General features: G+C 52.6%; 3 protein-coding genes across 5 annotated transcripts; 1 reads left to right on the top strand and 2 right to left on the bottom strand.

Annotated features, from left to right (window-relative positions):
• Positions 1-386: 386 nt before the first annotated feature.
• LOC135994088 (atherin-like) lies at positions 387-1,231 on the bottom strand. The gene is made up of 2 exons (XM_065644388.1): positions 1,177-1,231; positions 387-1,081 (listed from the first exon to the last, which is right to left on the bottom strand). The coding sequence occupies exons 1-2, from the start codon at positions 1,229-1,231 to the stop codon at positions 387-389; spliced, it is 750 nt and encodes a 249-aa protein (XP_065500460.1).
• RNF14 (ring finger protein 14) lies at positions 587-8,353 on the top strand. Of its 2 annotated transcripts, none has more exons than XM_065643876.1 (9): positions 587-671; positions 1,304-1,373; positions 1,794-1,956; positions 2,486-2,637; positions 2,992-3,516; positions 4,755-4,983; positions 5,632-5,804; positions 5,946-6,076; positions 7,134-8,353. In XM_065643876.1, the coding sequence occupies exons 3-9, from the start codon at positions 1,803-1,805 to the stop codon at positions 7,183-7,185; spliced, it is 1,416 nt and encodes a 471-aa protein (XP_065499948.1). In that variant the 5' UTR covers positions 587-671; positions 1,304-1,373; positions 1,794-1,802; the 3' UTR covers positions 7,186-8,353. The 2 variants fall into 2 exon arrangements, with proteins under 2 accessions (XP_065499948.1, XP_065499949.1); XM_065643877.1 differs by having other exon boundaries at positions 620-676.
• Positions 8,354-10,398: 2,045 nt separating this feature from the next.
• On the bottom strand, positions 10,399-14,021 carry GNPDA1 (glucosamine-6-phosphate deaminase 1). Of its 2 annotated transcripts, XM_065643878.1 has the most exons (6): positions 13,844-14,021; positions 13,643-13,744; positions 12,502-12,684; positions 11,588-11,772; positions 10,928-11,102; positions 10,399-10,662 (listed from the first exon to the last, which is right to left on the bottom strand). In XM_065643878.1, the coding sequence occupies exons 1-6, from the start codon at positions 13,965-13,967 to the stop codon at positions 10,565-10,567; spliced, it is 867 nt and encodes a 288-aa protein (XP_065499950.1). In that variant the 5' UTR covers positions 13,968-14,021; the 3' UTR covers positions 10,399-10,564. The 2 variants fall into 2 exon arrangements, with proteins under 2 accessions (XP_065499950.1, XP_065499951.1); XM_065643879.1 differs by lacking the exon at positions 13,643-13,744.
• Between the last annotated feature and the right edge of the window lie 1,540 nt (positions 14,022-15,561).

The raw sequence follows: 15,561 nt of genomic DNA, 5'->3' as shown, positions 1-15,561 counted from the left end.
CGCTGCTGAATCCTCCCCTTCCCCAGGCTGAGCCAGCGCAGTTCTGTTTTAAATGAGTTAAATGTCAAAGTGCATTGTGGAGCGGGAGCCACCCAGAGTGCACTTGTCCTCATCGCAAGGAACACAGCCCAAAGTCATCAGCCGCTTGGTTCCTGCACCACTGGGCTTTCATGTATCCTCACATGTAAGTTTTGGGGCTTCAGTCCCCATTGCAGCCGCTTCACAGGCTAAACAGCTCCTTCCCCACTGACTTTACCTGCAGGGACCAAGTGGCGGAAGGTTGTGGGAAACTGTTCATGCATTCAAAGCAAAGGTATTTCTGTACTTAACTTCTGGCAAATGCAAGGAAGTGGTGCAACTATTTTCCGAATTTTGAGTGAGCTCCTTTAGACATAAATCTGGTGCACCCTCCAGCTCTGAGTTCCTGGTGGTTCCCACGCTCCCCTCACTCTCAGGGGAGGATGTTGGCTTGAAAGTCTGTCGGGCTTCTGCGCTGGAGCAGGCGCTGCGGTCCTCCCGGCCGCCGGGGGCGCTGCGGAGCGAGCGCGGCGGGGCCGGGCCGGCGGCTCCGCCCGCCGTTCCCTCCTCCCCTGGGCCGCGGCGCCGGCCGGGCCGTTCCGGGAGGGCCGGGCCCGCTTCCTCGTCTCGCCGTCCCGCGGCGGGAGGAACCGGTGAGGCGGGGGCCGGGCCGGGCCGCGGGGCGGTGGCGGCAGCGGGGGCTGCGGGGCGGGCGGGCCCAGCCGGGCTCCGGGGAGCGGGGAGCCGGCGGTGCGGCTGCTCCCCGCGCTGCGGGCGCGGTGTGAGGCGGGGAGGGGGGAGCGGCTGGAAGCGAAATGCCGATCGGACACTGCTCGCGGGGGGAGCCCGACCTGGGCGCTCGGCTGGGGCTCCTCGCTGGTTTTTTCCCCGGTTCTTTCTGCCGTTTCCCGGACGGGCTCCGCTTCTTTCTTCCGTGTCTTCTCCGCCGTTGGGCAGCGCACAGCCCCGGGCCGGCGGGGGCGGCAGCGGGGCGGCCGGGGGCACTCGGCCCGTCGGGCTGCGGGCGGCCCAGGGCCCGGCGGGATCGCGGCGCCCGCGGCTGCTGCGGAGAAACGAGCGGAGAAAAGGGGAATCCGCGGGTGCGGGGCGGGAGCGAATGTTTGCCAGCGTTAGTCACGGGAATGCCGAGGGACTCGCATCCCTTGCGGCGTTTGTTTGCTGGATACGGAGGGCCCAGAGGCTCCGGTGCCATAACCGTGTGCGCTTTGCTGACAAAGGTCGATGTTTGTCACGGCAATAAAAGTTCTGGTCTCTGGTTCCCCAGAGGAGCGCTCAGGAGCTCAGCGCTGGCAACCGGCACCTGCGACTTGCGCTGCCCGGCTGGGCGTGAACAGGTAATTGATGAAATGGGGCTTTGTTGCCCCAACTCCAGAGCTGTACAGCAGCGCAGCTACGAGATGCCTGTGGAGGGTTTGAAGCTGCTTGGTGATGTCTTTAATAGCTTCAATCACAAATGCAGCTGTTTGCTTCTTTGTTTTATAACACCAGGCGAGACGTACTGTCTTTAGCCACTAACACTCATAGACAATTTCCTTTGGACTTTCCAATGTTCTGTTAAGGTGTCTTTTATTTTCTACAGCTATTGATATTTGTTCAACCTGTAAAATAAGCTTAATTATATTTTCTATTGTTATATGTGAGTTACTTGAGTGTCTAAGTCGTCTTATAGCAGCGTAATGTCGATAGCCCAGATGAATGGTTTGACTGGGCCGTGTTAATTCAGTTGATGCTGTAGCGTGGTGTCACCTCCACAGCAACTCTCCATGTCTTCAGAAGACAAAGAAGCTCAGGAGGACGAGCTGCTGGCTTTGGCCAGCATTTACGATGAGGATGTGTTTAAGAGATCCGAGTCCGCCCAAGGAGGAGAAACGAGGATTTTTCTGGAGTTGCCCCAAGACTTCATAATTTCTGTGAATGGTGAGTTGGATGTTTTGTGTTATTCCAAAATGAGGTTTGGCTGGGCTCATTGCCAGGAGATGCTCCGGTGTTTGCTGCTCTAGTGACCCGTAGGAGCTCTGAGCGACAGAGCCAGGACTGACCCTGTTCCGTGCTCGTCGTGCTGTTTGGGTTTATATCTGAGTGGGTGATTTCATCCTCATACGTGTAACCTCCTCAGTGAGCTTTAAAATTAGAGATGAGTGATAGTATTGCTTTGGAATAGTGAAGTTCATTTATGACGTGTGGGTTTTTTTTTTCCTTGAGGATATGTCTTTCCGTGGCCTTCGTATATGGAGGATCTGATATTTCACAGTTCTGGTGTTTCCTGATTTCACCATGTACATACAACTCCATGAACTATGACTGCCCTGAGAAGCTGAGTTATTGAGGGTTGGATGTTAAACCCAGAACTGTATCCAATGAAATGAACTATATTGGGTGCTGTCACCAGGAGTTGCATTTTGTTAGTTTTCACGTTCTTGTTATTTCTCAATCGTCTTTGATTCAGGCAATTCCGCAGAGACCCTCCGGAGCACCCGCAGCGAATACACCGTCAGCTTTCTGCCTCCCCTTGTGCTGAATTTTGAGCTCCCACCTGACTACCCGTCAACCTCCCCACCCGTGTTCACCCTCCGTGGAAAATGGCTCTCCCGAGCCCAGGTTTGCAGAATAGTTTTGACATTTGAACAGAGCTTTAGTGGCCTGGGCTAAGTTCATGACTATTAGTGCTCTGGGGGATGTTAGTGCAGTAGATGAAAGTCAAATGAAGACATAAGAGATTACGTTGCTCTTTCAGTTGGCTCTCCTTTTGTTTCCTACTTACTGTTACGTGGTCACCGTGCGGAGGAGTGAAAGCTGCATCTGTGAGCATTATTTTTGTATGTATTTCATGTGTGTACTAACACCTCCAGAATGTGAAATGTAAGTTGGCACTAAGGAGGACCATGGGAGGAGAGGCAAAGAGTAACGAGTCGTCAGAACTTCCTGAGCCCTGCAATTGTTTTTGTTTTCTAGCTCAGCGCTCTTTGCAGGCGCTTGGATGACATGTGGGAAGAGAATCGAGGCTCCGTGGTCTTGTTTGCCTGGATGCAGTTTCTGAAGGAAGAAACACTGAGTTATCTGAAGATTTCCTCCCCGTATGAGCTCAAGATGTGCCATGGAGGGAGCGGGCAGAGTGGGCCGCCGTTGGAACCTGCCGACGCTGAGCAGTGCGAGGGTGCAGCGTGCGCGGCTGCGGCTGGAGCAGAAATCCTCGATGCAAGAGCCGTGCAGGACGTGGAGTCGCTGTCGAGTCTGATCAGGGAAATCTTGGACTCGGACCAGGCTCAGAGGAGGAAATGCTTCGACAGCAAGATGTTCTTGTGCAATATCTGCTTCTGCGAGAAGCTGGGCAACGAGTGTATGTACTTCATGGAGTGCAGCCACGTGTACTGCAGAGCGTGCCTGAAGGACTACTTCGAAATCCAGATCAGGGACGGGCAGGTCCAGTGTCTCAACTGCCCCGACTCGGAGTGTTCGTCGGTTGCCACTCCTGGCCAGGTAATGAAATGTGCAAGCGGTGACGGTCGAGTTCTGTAATGTGCTGGTGATTATGGCACACAAGGTGTGGCTTGTCATGGTGAGCGTTATGACCGTACCTGGGGAAGGTTTGTTCATGTGCGTGAGTCACACAGAGGCCTCGAAGTTAAACCTGGATCACTTGGCACACAGCTTTGCTCACTTTAGTAGCACTGGCATCGGCCAGAGGCCTGATTGGATGTCCCATTGCATTTCACAGTGCATGCTTTTCATTTGATTAATCTTTATTGAAATAGCATTTTCATGACCTCTTGGAGACTCTAGAGTGGATTCATCCCTGCTGTAGGTTCTTTGTCATTGACAGGAGTGGCTGACACGCCAGAAGGCTGTGCTGCCATCCAGCGAGCACGGGGCGAAATGTAATGAAATCTAACAAGGGCAAATGTAGAGTCTTGCATGTGGGCAGGAACAACCCCACGTTCCAGTATTAGTTGGGGAATGAGCTGTTGGAGAGCAGTGTAGGGGAGAGGGACCTGGTGGTTCTGGGGGACAGCAGGATGACCATGAACCAGCACTGGGCCCTTGTGGCCAGGAAGGCCAATGGGACCTGGGGGGGATCAGAAGGGGGGTGGTCAGTAGGTCAGAGAGGTTCTCCTGCCCCTCTGCTCTGCCCTGGTGAGACCTCATCTGGAATAGTGTCCAGTTCTGGTCCCCTCAGTTCCAGAAGGACAGGGAACTGCTGGAGAGAGTCCAGCGCAGCCCCGAAGATGCTGAAGGGAGTGGAGCATCTCCCGTGTCAGGAAAGGCTGAGGAGCTGGGGCTCTTGAGCTTGGAGGAGACCGAGGGTTGACCTCATTCATGGTGATCAATATGGAAAGGGCGAGTGTCAGGAGGATGGAGCCAGGCTCTTCTGGGTGACAACCGGTGACAGGACAAGGGGCAGTGGGTGCAAACTGGAACACAGGAGGTTCCACTTAAATATGAGAAGAAACTTCTTCATGGTGAGGGTGCCAGAGCCTGGCCCAGGCTGCCCAGGGAGGTTGTGGAGTCTCCTTCTCTGCAGACATTCCAACCCACCTGGACACTTTCCTGTGTAACCTCATCTGGGTGTTCCTGCTCCGGCGGGGGGATTGTACTGGATGAGCTTCCGAGGTCCCTTCCCACCCCTGACGTTCTGTGATTGTGTGACTCACTGCTTTTTGCTGACGCCAGCAGGCTCCGCGTTTCAGGCACGTCATCTCTCCTTGGTCTTGGTCCAGGTGAAGGAGCTGGTTGGAGAGCAGCTGTTTGCGCGTTATGACCGCCTGCTGCTGCAGTCCAGCCTGGACAGGATGGCAGACGTGGTGTATTGCCCCCGCCGCGGCTGCCAGACCCCGGTCATGAAGGAACCCGAGAGCATCATTGGCATCTGTTCCTACTGCAACTACGCCTTTTGTACGTTCTGTCGAATGACGTACCACGGGATCTCTCCATGTCAGCTCACGGCAGGTGAGTCGTCAGATTTCAGAACTGCATTGAGAAGCAACTAAGCGGGATGTGAAAAAGACGGAAAGTCAGAAATTGAGTAAGGAAGCTCATCGCCATGTGAGCTTTGTAAAAAATGAGATCGATGTGGAGTAGGTCTGTTGCTGCCCATTCAAAATATTCCCTTGATGACCCTCCCCAGCTCAGGAAGTCCCTAAGCTGCTGATTGCCAAATTCTGAGAGGCCATAGCAAGGGAAGAAAAATTGTACATGTGCCTTTTTTGACCCTTTCCTGCAAATCCACCACTTTCTCTTGTCGGAGTTGAGATTGGAATCAGGTGGAGGTTCCTCTGTCCGGTGGGCCTCAAAGTCACGTAACAAAGATTTACTGAATGTGTGGTCAGAAACAGTATGAACGTTTTCCCATTATTTTACATTGTAGATTTGTTCTAATTCCTTTGGCTGGTCTCTTTTATAATGAAACTTGTAGAAGCATTGAATTTGGAGGTAGAGGGGTTCACATATTCTCATCTTTTTTCTTATATAGTTTGATGTTTTACTTGCCAATGAATTAGTGATGTTCATTTCCTTTGAGAATAATTTATGCTGTTATTAGCTGGACTTCTTTATATAATATATTAGAAAAGCTGATTTGTTTGTTTTATTCCCCAGAGAAATTATTTGCTGTGCGAAGAGAGTATTTAGAAGGAGACCGAGAAACTAAAAGATTTTTGGAACAACGTTATGGCAAACGAGTGATTGAGAAAATCCTGGAGGAGATGGACAGTAAAGAATGGCTGGAAAGCAACTCCAAGACCTGTCCTGGCTGTGCTGCCCCCATAGAGGTAAATACAGAGGGAAAGGGCTGGAGAATCGGGTAGAATGTGTTCCTTAGTTGATGCGTTTTTGAGGACTGTTATCGTTTAGAGACAAGCCTGACATGGCAGATTTTGTTAATGCTCTTTCTCGTTTCCTTCCCCTCCCAGAAAATAGATGGTTGTAACAAGATGACGTGTGCAAGCTGCATGCTGGATTTCTGCTGGATGTGTAGGGCTCGTTTGTCAAACAAAGACCCCTATGCGCACTTCAATGACCCAGCTTCCCCCTGCTTTAACGGGTGGGTATTTATAGGCATTTCTTCTACTGCTGCACCTCTGTTTTTTTCTTTAAAACTTTTGGTTTAAAATGCTGGAGAAGTGTGCTGGGGCTGTTCCTGCCGCTGCGCTTCTGCCTCTGCCGAGAGACAGCCCGGAGGGCAGTGGTTCCTCGCGGATGCTCAGGTATGTGCCAGTGCAACACAGGCTTTGGGTGCAAAAGCTGCAGACTTGGCTCAGCTCATCGCTGTGCAGGGTGTATGAGAGACACGGGATGGTGCTGCCAGCTGGACAGCCGGGAGGGCCGGCAGGTCAGCGCGCTGTCGTTACAGCAGCCTCTGAACTCGTGTGTTCCGCTGGGTTGTGCCCAGCGCTGGGATACGCAGCGTCTGGGTGCAACAGTCCAAACGCCAAGAGTTTGTTCAGTCCTCCGCTGCCTGTTCTGCTGGCATGGCTGTGGCTGACAGGATTCGTTTTCTTTTTACCTTGGCCGTTCTTTTTCACATTCCCTTCTCTCCCAACAGTCATGTTTCCACTTCCTACCCTGTTTTATTTTTGACTTTTCTTCTAGTGTCTCCTGCTGTTTTTTATTTTTTCTTTTAGTTTAGCTTAACCTCCACTGATCTTGACTGAGCTCATCTGTGTTATAAAACCCCTTTTTTTCCCATTCCCTTTTGTTCCTCCCTTGCTTATATGTTATTTCCCAGCTCTGTCCTGTCCAATGAGGCTGTGAGCTGTTGGCGCAGGCAGCGGCTGCTGGTCATGTACTGCCTAAGGACCAACTAGGAATGGCAGCATGTTAACTAACTTTTAATGCGTTTTGGATTATTAATATTTCCATGGATTTCTCGAGACGTCGTGTTTGTGAGGTGCTGCACAACCCTCTGGTAGAAGGTGCTGTGGAAGTGCAGAGTAGTTTGTTTTAATTGACTTTGAGGATTGCAGCACGAGTGGTTCATGACACAGAAAAAACTGGGGAAAATTGCTGCTTTTGTATTTTGTGTCACATTTAGATATTGAGGGGTTTGTACTTTTTTTTTTTTTGGTACATCCCCATGTACCTTCCTGCCTGTCTTGCAGGTTGTTTAACGCGATGCTTATTGATGGTGAACCCTGGGAACCCGGAGATTGAAACCCAGTCGCCTTCCCGAGCAAGAAAAGCTGAACAAACCCGAGACAGATGCTTTCCATTTTTGTCAAGTTTGTTCGCTTTTCTCTCCGGTACGTGGCAGAAGAACAGTGACTGCCTTGCGCTGCAGGATTCTCGCACTTCAGAGGCTGTTGCCAAAACCAAAGCAGACGTTTTACCCGTCCTGTGGTCAGGATCACCGTGGAAGCCCCTTCCAGTCATATCGAGTGTTCAAGACGAATACAGCCAGTCAGCAGGTGGAAAATTACAGATAACATATATCCAAAGAGGTGCCCCTTTTTCAAAAGCGAACAAGCAAAACCAAATCCCAAATCACTGAAATGTTGGGGGGTTTCCTTCAGGGAGACGGACCTTTCGAGGATCTGGGCTCCCCGTGGGCTTGAGGGAGTTTTCTTATCGCTGCCGTGCTCTGGTGGAGCTGGTCAGTGACGCTGTTGGACAGGGAGAGTTTCTGATGCAATACACACAATTTCTGCTGGAATCAGCACTTGCGCCTTTTGCTTCTCTAGCATTTGTTGACCTGTTTCTCTGAAAAGCAGCTCGTTGCTCTGTCGCTGATGCTTCCTAACGATGGTGAAGTTGATCGTCCCCATCCCCTTCTCGCTGGCTGTGCCGCCGGGGTCTGTGCATCACCGAGAGCTTTGGCAGAAACGCCCAACCAAATTCCAGACACTTGAACAGTTTGATGACTCATCTCTGTGTTGCTCTTGTGTTAACTTATGGTGCTGCTCCTTATTGTGACTGTGGTGAGTGGTAAAGGGATGAGCTGGGTATGTGACCAGGGAGAGGATGAAAATATCAGTCAGATTTTTCATCAGAAATTTGAATTGATAGTTTTGCTTCTGGACTGGATCCCTTATTTGCACTGTTCATGCACTTCAAATTATTTCAAAACCCAAATTGTTTCCCCTAAAATCTCATTTCTTGGAGCATAAAAGTAATTACTGGAGGGGACCACTGTTTTTTTAATAAGTTTTTCCACTTGCAGAATGGTCTAAAAAAATATATTTTGAAATTACAACTGCATGTGCTGTGTTCAAAACAACTCGCAGGGTCCAGACGGGTAGCTCTGGAACTGGAAAACTTCAGAAACTCCAGGTAAACACCTCTCGCTCAGTTTTGAGTGTTAGTAAATAAATTTATACTCAGATATTTGGCCAAAATGAGTGCTGATTTAGCTCCTTTCACAGAGGAGTCTGTACTGTTGGGAATGGCTGTGATTAAAAAGATGAGAGATGGTAAGAGCAGGTCTGGTCTTGGTTGAGGCTGTGGGACAGTGTGTAGGGAAAGGTTGTTTTGTATATGGTTTGAACTGTATTTCCTGCACCTTTCACATGCACTAAATTCACTTTAAGACGGTCAATAGTGTCCTGGTTGTCTTTGTTGCGGCAGCACAGGTCAGCGTGGGGCAGAGCTGGTCTGGGTAGCGATGGCCTCATGCTGCGGTGACACGGGCTGAGGGCAGCGGAGGTGACAGGGACTGCGCTGCTCCCGAGAACGCGTAGGGAGAGAAGACTGCTGTTGGCAGCACCGTGTCCTCAATTCTGGGCACTTGGGGACCCCTGGGCTGGAGCTCCATGTTCTGCACGAGGCAGAGGGGGACAGAGCCCCTGAGGAGGGGACGAGGAGGTGACCACGTTCATAGGACAATCTGCTCATGCTGTAAATGTGGAACATCTAAAACCAGAACCCGTCTTCACTGACAGAGCAAGGCAGGTGACCCACCTAATGTGGCACAGACTTTACTTGTTTGGGGTTTTTTTAACTTCTACAAACCTCCTCACTTGCTCCATTTCTGCACCTGCACAGAATGGGTGCTGGAGTCTTTGCAGATGTTTGGTGGTAAAAGGCAGAGAGCTGTGACCTTCTCCTTTTTCAGGGTCCCCACTTCTTAATGAAATATTTGCTGTCTGGCAGGACAGACCATTGCAGGTGTTTTGTGGAAACTAGACAAGGGGGAAGCTCTTGAAGCAGGGGCAGCTGTAGCTATAATAGTTCTACCAAACTGCTTTAACAGAGCTTTGGTTCTAGGTGATGGAGAAATCCTGTGCAAAATAACAGGTGTGTCTCCTGCTTTGAAGGCTGTGGTGTTGCTGTTCAAAGCTGGTTATTACGAGTCCAGTTCAGCCTCCTGACCTGTTCCATGTTCCGCTGGCACAGTGAGACTGAGCACCAGATACAGTCAATATGACCATTTAAAAAAAAATGAAGATGTTTACTGTGGAAAGTGATATTGCAGATCAGCAGCTTACAAAATTTCTGCATAAAGAACATAAATGCTGCCCAGTTTGTCTTGCCCCACCTGTGTGGGGATTCTGCAATGAAACCCAGGCTGAGCCCAGAGGGAACAGAGCGGGTCCTTTCAGGCTTATTTGGCGTTTCCTTGTAGCAACGCAAAGCACGGGAAGGGGGCAGAGAACGGGGTGCTGCAGGCCCTGTGCTGCCACCGGGAACAGCAGGAAGGTCAGTTACGCTCAATCTGAACAAATCTGCTCTGCTGTAGACATCAGGGCATATCAAATGATACCCTGCAACTGAACATAGAAGGCTTCTTGTGTGACAAAAAAAATCATACAGATGCATAAACTGTCTACATTACTAATGCAGTTAATTAACTGATGAATGCTGCCTGTAGCCCCCCTTTTGCTGAGATGGTCTCAAGTCCAACCTCAGCTCCAAGTGAGGTTCAGCCACAGCTTTGTCCAGTCAGGTCCTGAAAACCTCTTAAGCCAGAGACTGCAGGAGCTCTGGGGAACCTGCCCCGCTGCTGGACACTCCTCAGGGGAAGGGTGTTCCCTGTATCCCATCTGAGCAGCAGCTCAAGCCCCATTGTCTCATCTTGCCCCACACCCTGCCCAGGAGAGCCTGAGCTGGGAGCTGTGCACACGCTGCTGAATCCTCCCCTTCCCCAGGCTGAGCCAGCGCAGTTCTGTTTTAAATGAGTTAAATGTCAAAGTGCATTGTAGAGCGGGAGCCACCCAGAGTGCACTTGTCCTCATCGCAAGGAACACAGCCCAAAGTCATCAGCCGCTTGGTTCCTGCACCACTGGGCTTTTATGTATCCTCACATGTAAGTTTTGGGGCTTCAGTTCCCATTGCGGCTGCTTCACAGGCTAAACAGCTCCTTCCCCACTGACTTTACCTGCAGGGAATAACTGGTGGAAGGTTGTGGAACACAGAATACTGGATCCCATCCTCATTTGGTTAATTAAGGCAGGTGTTGCCTCTGTCTTTTTAATGGAAAGAAGCAAGCACACAATCATTTTGCTAATTTAAGAACAGATATGAGTTTCTGGAGTGATTCCCTTTCTTCACAGCTGGTTTTCAGCAGAAAAGCTGTTTGGCACTGTGAACACTGAGGTTAATCGCTGTACGGCTTCTTAGCCTGGCCGCTTTCTGCTCCCGCCGCCTTCATGCTGTACAGGGGCTCCACAAGCTTGTTGTGAACCAGCATTAAACCTAACGGAGAAGGTACAAAGATTACTTCAGTAGACATAATAAAGCAAAATTCTCATTCATTGGATGCTCATGAAATTAGACATTGCTGGAGTTGCTGTTCCTTTGTTCCCATTCCCACACAGCCATTACCTTTGCACTTTTATTATCACTGTACATCTCAGCTGTTTTATTGAAGGAATTACTCCTTTGGGAGTTGACTGAACAGGAACATCTCATGCAAAACACGGCTTGGGCCACTTACTAAGTACAACAGCTGAACACTCACCTTTGAAGTATTTCACCGTCTTCACTTTGAGTTCCAGCGTGGCTTCCTCATCGCACACAAACACGGTGTTGGGGTGTTGCTGGAAGGCGGACACCGTCCACATGTGGTTGACACCTTCTTCGATGGCTTTGTACAAAGCAAAGGCTTTGTGGGCTCCCGTGATCAGAATCATCACCTGCACTCCAAGCACAGCAGGTCCGTCAGGGCCGGGAGCGCGTTCGGACAGCACAGCCCCCCTGCTGCCCTATGGGAGCCACCCCGCTCCCTGACGGGACAACGTCCGACATCCTCCCAGGGGAACTTCACCGTACCATCCTTCTGTTTGCTCTGGTGCCATTTTATTTGTCAACTAAATCATAGCCCGGTGGGTCATTTTAATGATTCAGATCCTTTGAGCTCCTGTGAGGCACCTATTGAGAGTTAATGGGTATAAAATCAAGGCAGAGACTCGGTTAAAGCTGTCCCGTGCAGCTTGCATGAGCTGCTGGGGTAACACCAAGTCAGCTGGTGATTCTTGCTGTTATTTCCCCAGATGAGATTCTCAACCAAAGAACCTTTCTAGCTCCCTGTGGATCACACCTGTACTGCAGGGTTACACAAATGCATTAGCAGAACGAAAACGAAGACAGAGCAAGAGCAAGCGACCGCTTTTCTCCGAACCTCTCTGGCGTCCATGACAGTGCCTACTCCAACCGTCAAAGCCATCGTGGGGACTTTGGAGAGGTCACCATCAAAGAACCTGGCGTTAGCCAGTATAGTGTCCATAGCCAAGGTCTTCACTCGCGTCCTGGATACCAAACTGGATCCAGGCTCGTTGAAGGCAATGTGACCGTCTGGGCCGATACCTGTGACAGAGAGAGCGTGAGAAGGGGATCAGTGGCTGCGGCAGTTCCTGCAAGAAGCAGAGCCAACAGTGCTCCTATTACAGGACATTGGGTCCTTCAGGAATGGATACAGATCTGAGAAAAACACTTGCAATTTTTCTGCTCAAGATCGAATTTGCTTCTGGTAGGAATGATAGCAAAAGCCCCCTCTGAAGTCAACAAAGACTCTTCCCTGATTGTGCTTGGACAACAAGTAGATGCAGAACGTTACAGCAAACTGATGGGAAAAGTTTGTGTTGAGCTCCTGTTGGTTCAGAGGACTCTGACTACTCCGAGCAGTTTCCTGTTAGCGTTGGCAATTACAATATATTTTGTATTCAGTACAAATCACAGAATCATCAAGTACCAGGTTGGAAGGGACCACAAGGATCATCTGGTCCAGCCTTTCTTGGCAAAAGCCCGGTCTAGACAGGATGGCCCAGCACCCTGTCCAGCTGAATCTTACAAGTGTCCCTGCCTGATTCTCCTGCTAATTGTTCCCTGAACGATTCCCTTACTGGGTTGAAACGCTTAACACATTGGTACATTGGAGGACAAGCAAACACAAGAGCCCAGGGCGATGGAGTATGGGGCGGCTTTTGCCGCAAATCCACTGAAAATGAGCTCTCCGATAAGAAATGAGGTAGCTGGTGGAGGAGAGGCAGCGCTTCCTGCCAGTGTTTGGGGACCACTAGTGCTTTGGGTTTTCACCTCCAACGAAGAGTTCGATTCCTCCAGCTGCTTTAATTTTCTCCTCAAATGCATCACACTCTGCCTGTAGATCAGGTGCGTTTCCATCCAAAATGTGCACATTTTCTGCCGAGATGTCAATATGCTTAAAGAAGTTATTCCACATGAAGGAATGGTAACTTTCCGGGTGATCCCTCGGGAGACCTGGTAACAGAGCACGTAAGGGCTAAGACCAACTGAAAGAATGTCACACATAACTAAACCACCTACATGCCCTTGCAGTGGCTTTGGTACCCGAGCACTGCCTTCTCTGTCATCCGTGACTCCCTCAACTCCCATGATTTGTTTTCATTTCCCTAAGTAGCACAATTCAAATCAATTACAATAGCTCCTGTAACACATGTGCTCATATTAACATGCGACAGATGTTCCAGAAGAGCAGGCGTGCACTGTGCCTCAGCTGTTACCACCTTTTCAGCCTTCCTCGCAGTTTGTATTAGCAAAGACAATTAAAAAACTGTGCAGAAGCCCGGGAAATAACTTATTGTATACATTTTTTCCCTCTGAATGCTATAGACCCACACTGGACTGCCTGTTCCCTAATGCTCCTTGATAGGATTGTTCACAGAAGCCTTAACCAGAGTAAAACTGCCATTAGCAAATATTTAGTCTGTATGTTTTTCACCTTTGGAGCTTTAGGCTTGCCCACTAATCTCTCTGTACTCTTCTTCTGAAGAGGCTATTTCACCACAGCTTCATAAAGAAAACAGTCCTGTCTTCACAGGAGCGCACGTTGGTTATGGAAGGACACTTGGACGGGTCCTTGTAAGAGCTGGAGCCAAAGTGACCTTTAGAATCCCAGAGCGGAGGGGGCGGTGGGTGCTGCACGCTGCCTCAGCCGGCAACGCGACGGACCCTTCGCTGCTCAGTGCTTAACTCCGGGCAAAACACAGCACCGCCTAGCGCGGATAATACCAGGTTACACCTGATACCCTTTAATATTTCTGAAACAGGTTTTCCAATTGTCCCTGTTAACTCCCTTGGCTAACGCAAATGTTATCCTCCCGACCTTGACGGTTTCGCAGGTGGGGTTTCCGCGCCCGCGGGCGCTGACGGGCAGGTCGGTGCGGCCCCACGCAGCTCGGCACGAACGGCCACTCACCCACGTACTCGTCCATGTTGAAGGTTTTCACGTACTTGAAGGAGAGGTCCCCGTTCCGGCAGTACTCCACCAGCTTCCCGTAGCAGCCCAGCGGGGTGCTGCCTGCGGGGACCGCGGCTCAGCGCCGGGAGCGGACCGGGAGCGGACCCGGACCGGACCCGACCCGACCCCGGCCCGGCCCGCTCCCGGCCCCGCACTCACCCGTGGGCAGCCCCAGCGTGAAGAAGCGGCCGGGCCCGGGCCCGAAGTGCACGATGCGGTTGCGGATGTACTTGGCCGCCCACTCGCTGGCCTGCGCGTACGTCTCCAGGATGACGAGCTTCATGGCGGGGCCGAGCCGGGCAGCGCCGCTACGCCGCCATCTTACCGCTCCCGCCCCGCCCGCCGCGCCGCCCGGGGCCCCGCACCCGCCCCGCACCGGCCCCGCCGCCCGGGGCTCCGCACCCGCCCCGCACCGGCCCCGCCGCCCGGGGCTCCGCACCCGCCCCGCACCCGCCCCGCACCCGCCCCGCACCGGCCCCGCCGCCCGGGGCGCCGCACCCGCCCCGCACCGGCCCCGCACCCGCCCCGCACCGGCCCCGCCGCCCGGGGCGCCGCACCGGCCCCGCACCGGCCCCGCACCCGCCCCGCACCGGCCCCGCCGCCCGGGGCGCCGCACCGGCCCCGCACCGGCCCCGCACCGGCCCCGCACCCGCCCCGCACCCGCCCCGCACCGGCCCCGCACCCGCCCCGCACCCGCCCCGCCGCGCCAGCGACCCCGCCCGGGCCGCCGCCCGGGGCCGGTGGGTGAGCGCCGGTCCGGCCCCTCCGGGCGGCTGCGGCCCCGCGGGGAGCGGGACCCGCCGGCAGGATCGTACGGTCAGAATTTAGGGTTAGAATTCAAAAGAAGTGGTTAAATGCACCCGGTCGCGGAGTGGTCTGTTGGAACAGCGTGGCCGGGACCGGGCGCTGGGGAGGCCAAGCCTCGAATCTGGGGTCAGTTTTTTGTCACTCGTGCTGCCTCCGAGCTGTGATGGAAACGTGCCCAAACTCTCCTTGCGAAGCCTTCATTCGCTGCTGAGATGCAAATCTCTTATTTCCAAGTTAGACAGCTTTTCACTTTCATTAGAAGAAGAGTGTAACATACAAATTGCTTTGGTTAGGATCCAGCCTGTGCAGTTCCTATGCATTTTAATAATTTTAGCGCTCTGGCTAGATTGAGTGCTCCTGATCTTGTCTCATCGTGGATGCTGAGAAGTCCCGGCTCAGTTTGCGTTTGGACGGGATCGCTGGGTGTGATGGGCTGCAGCCAGACGCTGCCGTCGGACACGGGAAGAATTTTAGGCCACAGAGACTCAGTGAATCGCAAGCGCCGTGTGTTTCCGTCAGCAGTGGTCAGCCAGCAGGCAGGAAAGTATTTTGGTGGCTGCAGTGCTGGGTGAGGAGCCGACAGCAGCGGCAGCCTCGGCTTTCTTGCAGCGCAGCGCGGCCCGGGCCGTGGCTCCGTGTGAAACAGCTTCTCCACCTCCCATCGGGGTCATATCGGTGTGACAGACCCATCGGTTCTGTGGACACGGGCAGGAATCACAGCGCCTGCGGGTCCACAGGCACAGAACCGAGGGGCTGGGCTAACTGGGGGCTGTGCTAAGCGGGATGGGGCAGCGAGGACCTGGCTGAGGACTGAGCAGCTCCCACCCTGCACCCGCTTCGGTCCGATCCCCAGGGACGCGGGGAATCTGCTGCACGGACCTCCCGACCTGTGCCACCGCTGGAACTGCAGTGAAGAAAACATCACGGTTACTGCAGCAGCTTCTGCTGTGCGAAGCCAACAGTGCTGCAGGGCTGGGAAGGGAGAGCGCACCAGCACCTCGATTGTGCAGATAGCCCACATCGCATCGCTCAGCGTTACCACGGAAACACGGCGAGGGCTCAGAGACTGC

This window comes from Caloenas nicobarica, chromosome 13 (genome assembly GCF_036013445.1).
Source record: "Caloenas nicobarica isolate bCalNic1 chromosome 13, bCalNic1.hap1, whole genome shotgun sequence".
NCBI classification, from domain to species: domain Eukaryota; kingdom Metazoa; phylum Chordata; class Aves; order Columbiformes; family Columbidae; genus Caloenas; species Caloenas nicobarica.
Note: the sequence above shows the minus strand (reverse complement) of the source record. Positions and strands in the feature narration are given on the sequence as shown.

Coding starts and splice junctions, on each gene's coding strand:
- RNF14 (XM_065643876.1), top strand. CDS start 1,803: ATGTCTTCAGAAGACAAAGAAGCTCAGGAGGACGAGCTGCTGGCTTTG. Junction 1,957..2,485: donor CTTCATAATTTCTGTGAATG/GTGAGTTGGATG, acceptor TCTTTGATTCAG/GCAATTCCGCAGAGACCCTC. Junction 3,517..4,754: donor CGGTTGCCACTCCTGGCCAG/GTAATGAAATGT, acceptor GTCTTGGTCCAG/GTGAAGGAGCTGGTTGGAGA.
- LOC135994088 (XM_065644388.1), bottom strand. CDS start 1,231: ATGGCACCGGAGCCTCTGGGCCCTCCGTATCCAGCAAACAAACGCCGC. Junction 1,082..1,176: donor AAACAAACGCCGCAAGGGAT/GCGAGTCCCTCG, acceptor GTTTCTCCGCAG/CAGCCGCGGGCGCCGCGATC.
- GNPDA1 (XM_065643878.1), bottom strand. CDS start 13,967: ATGAAGCTCGTCATCCTGGAGACGTACGCGCAGGCCAGCGAGTGGGCG. Junction 13,745..13,843: donor CACGCTGGGGCTGCCCACGG/GTGAGTGCGGGG, acceptor CGGTCCCCGCAG/GCAGCACCCCGCTGGGCTGC. Junction 10,663..10,927: donor GACGGTGAAATACTTCAAAG/GTGAGTGTTCAG, acceptor CTTCTCCGTTAG/GTTTAATGCTGGTTCACAAC.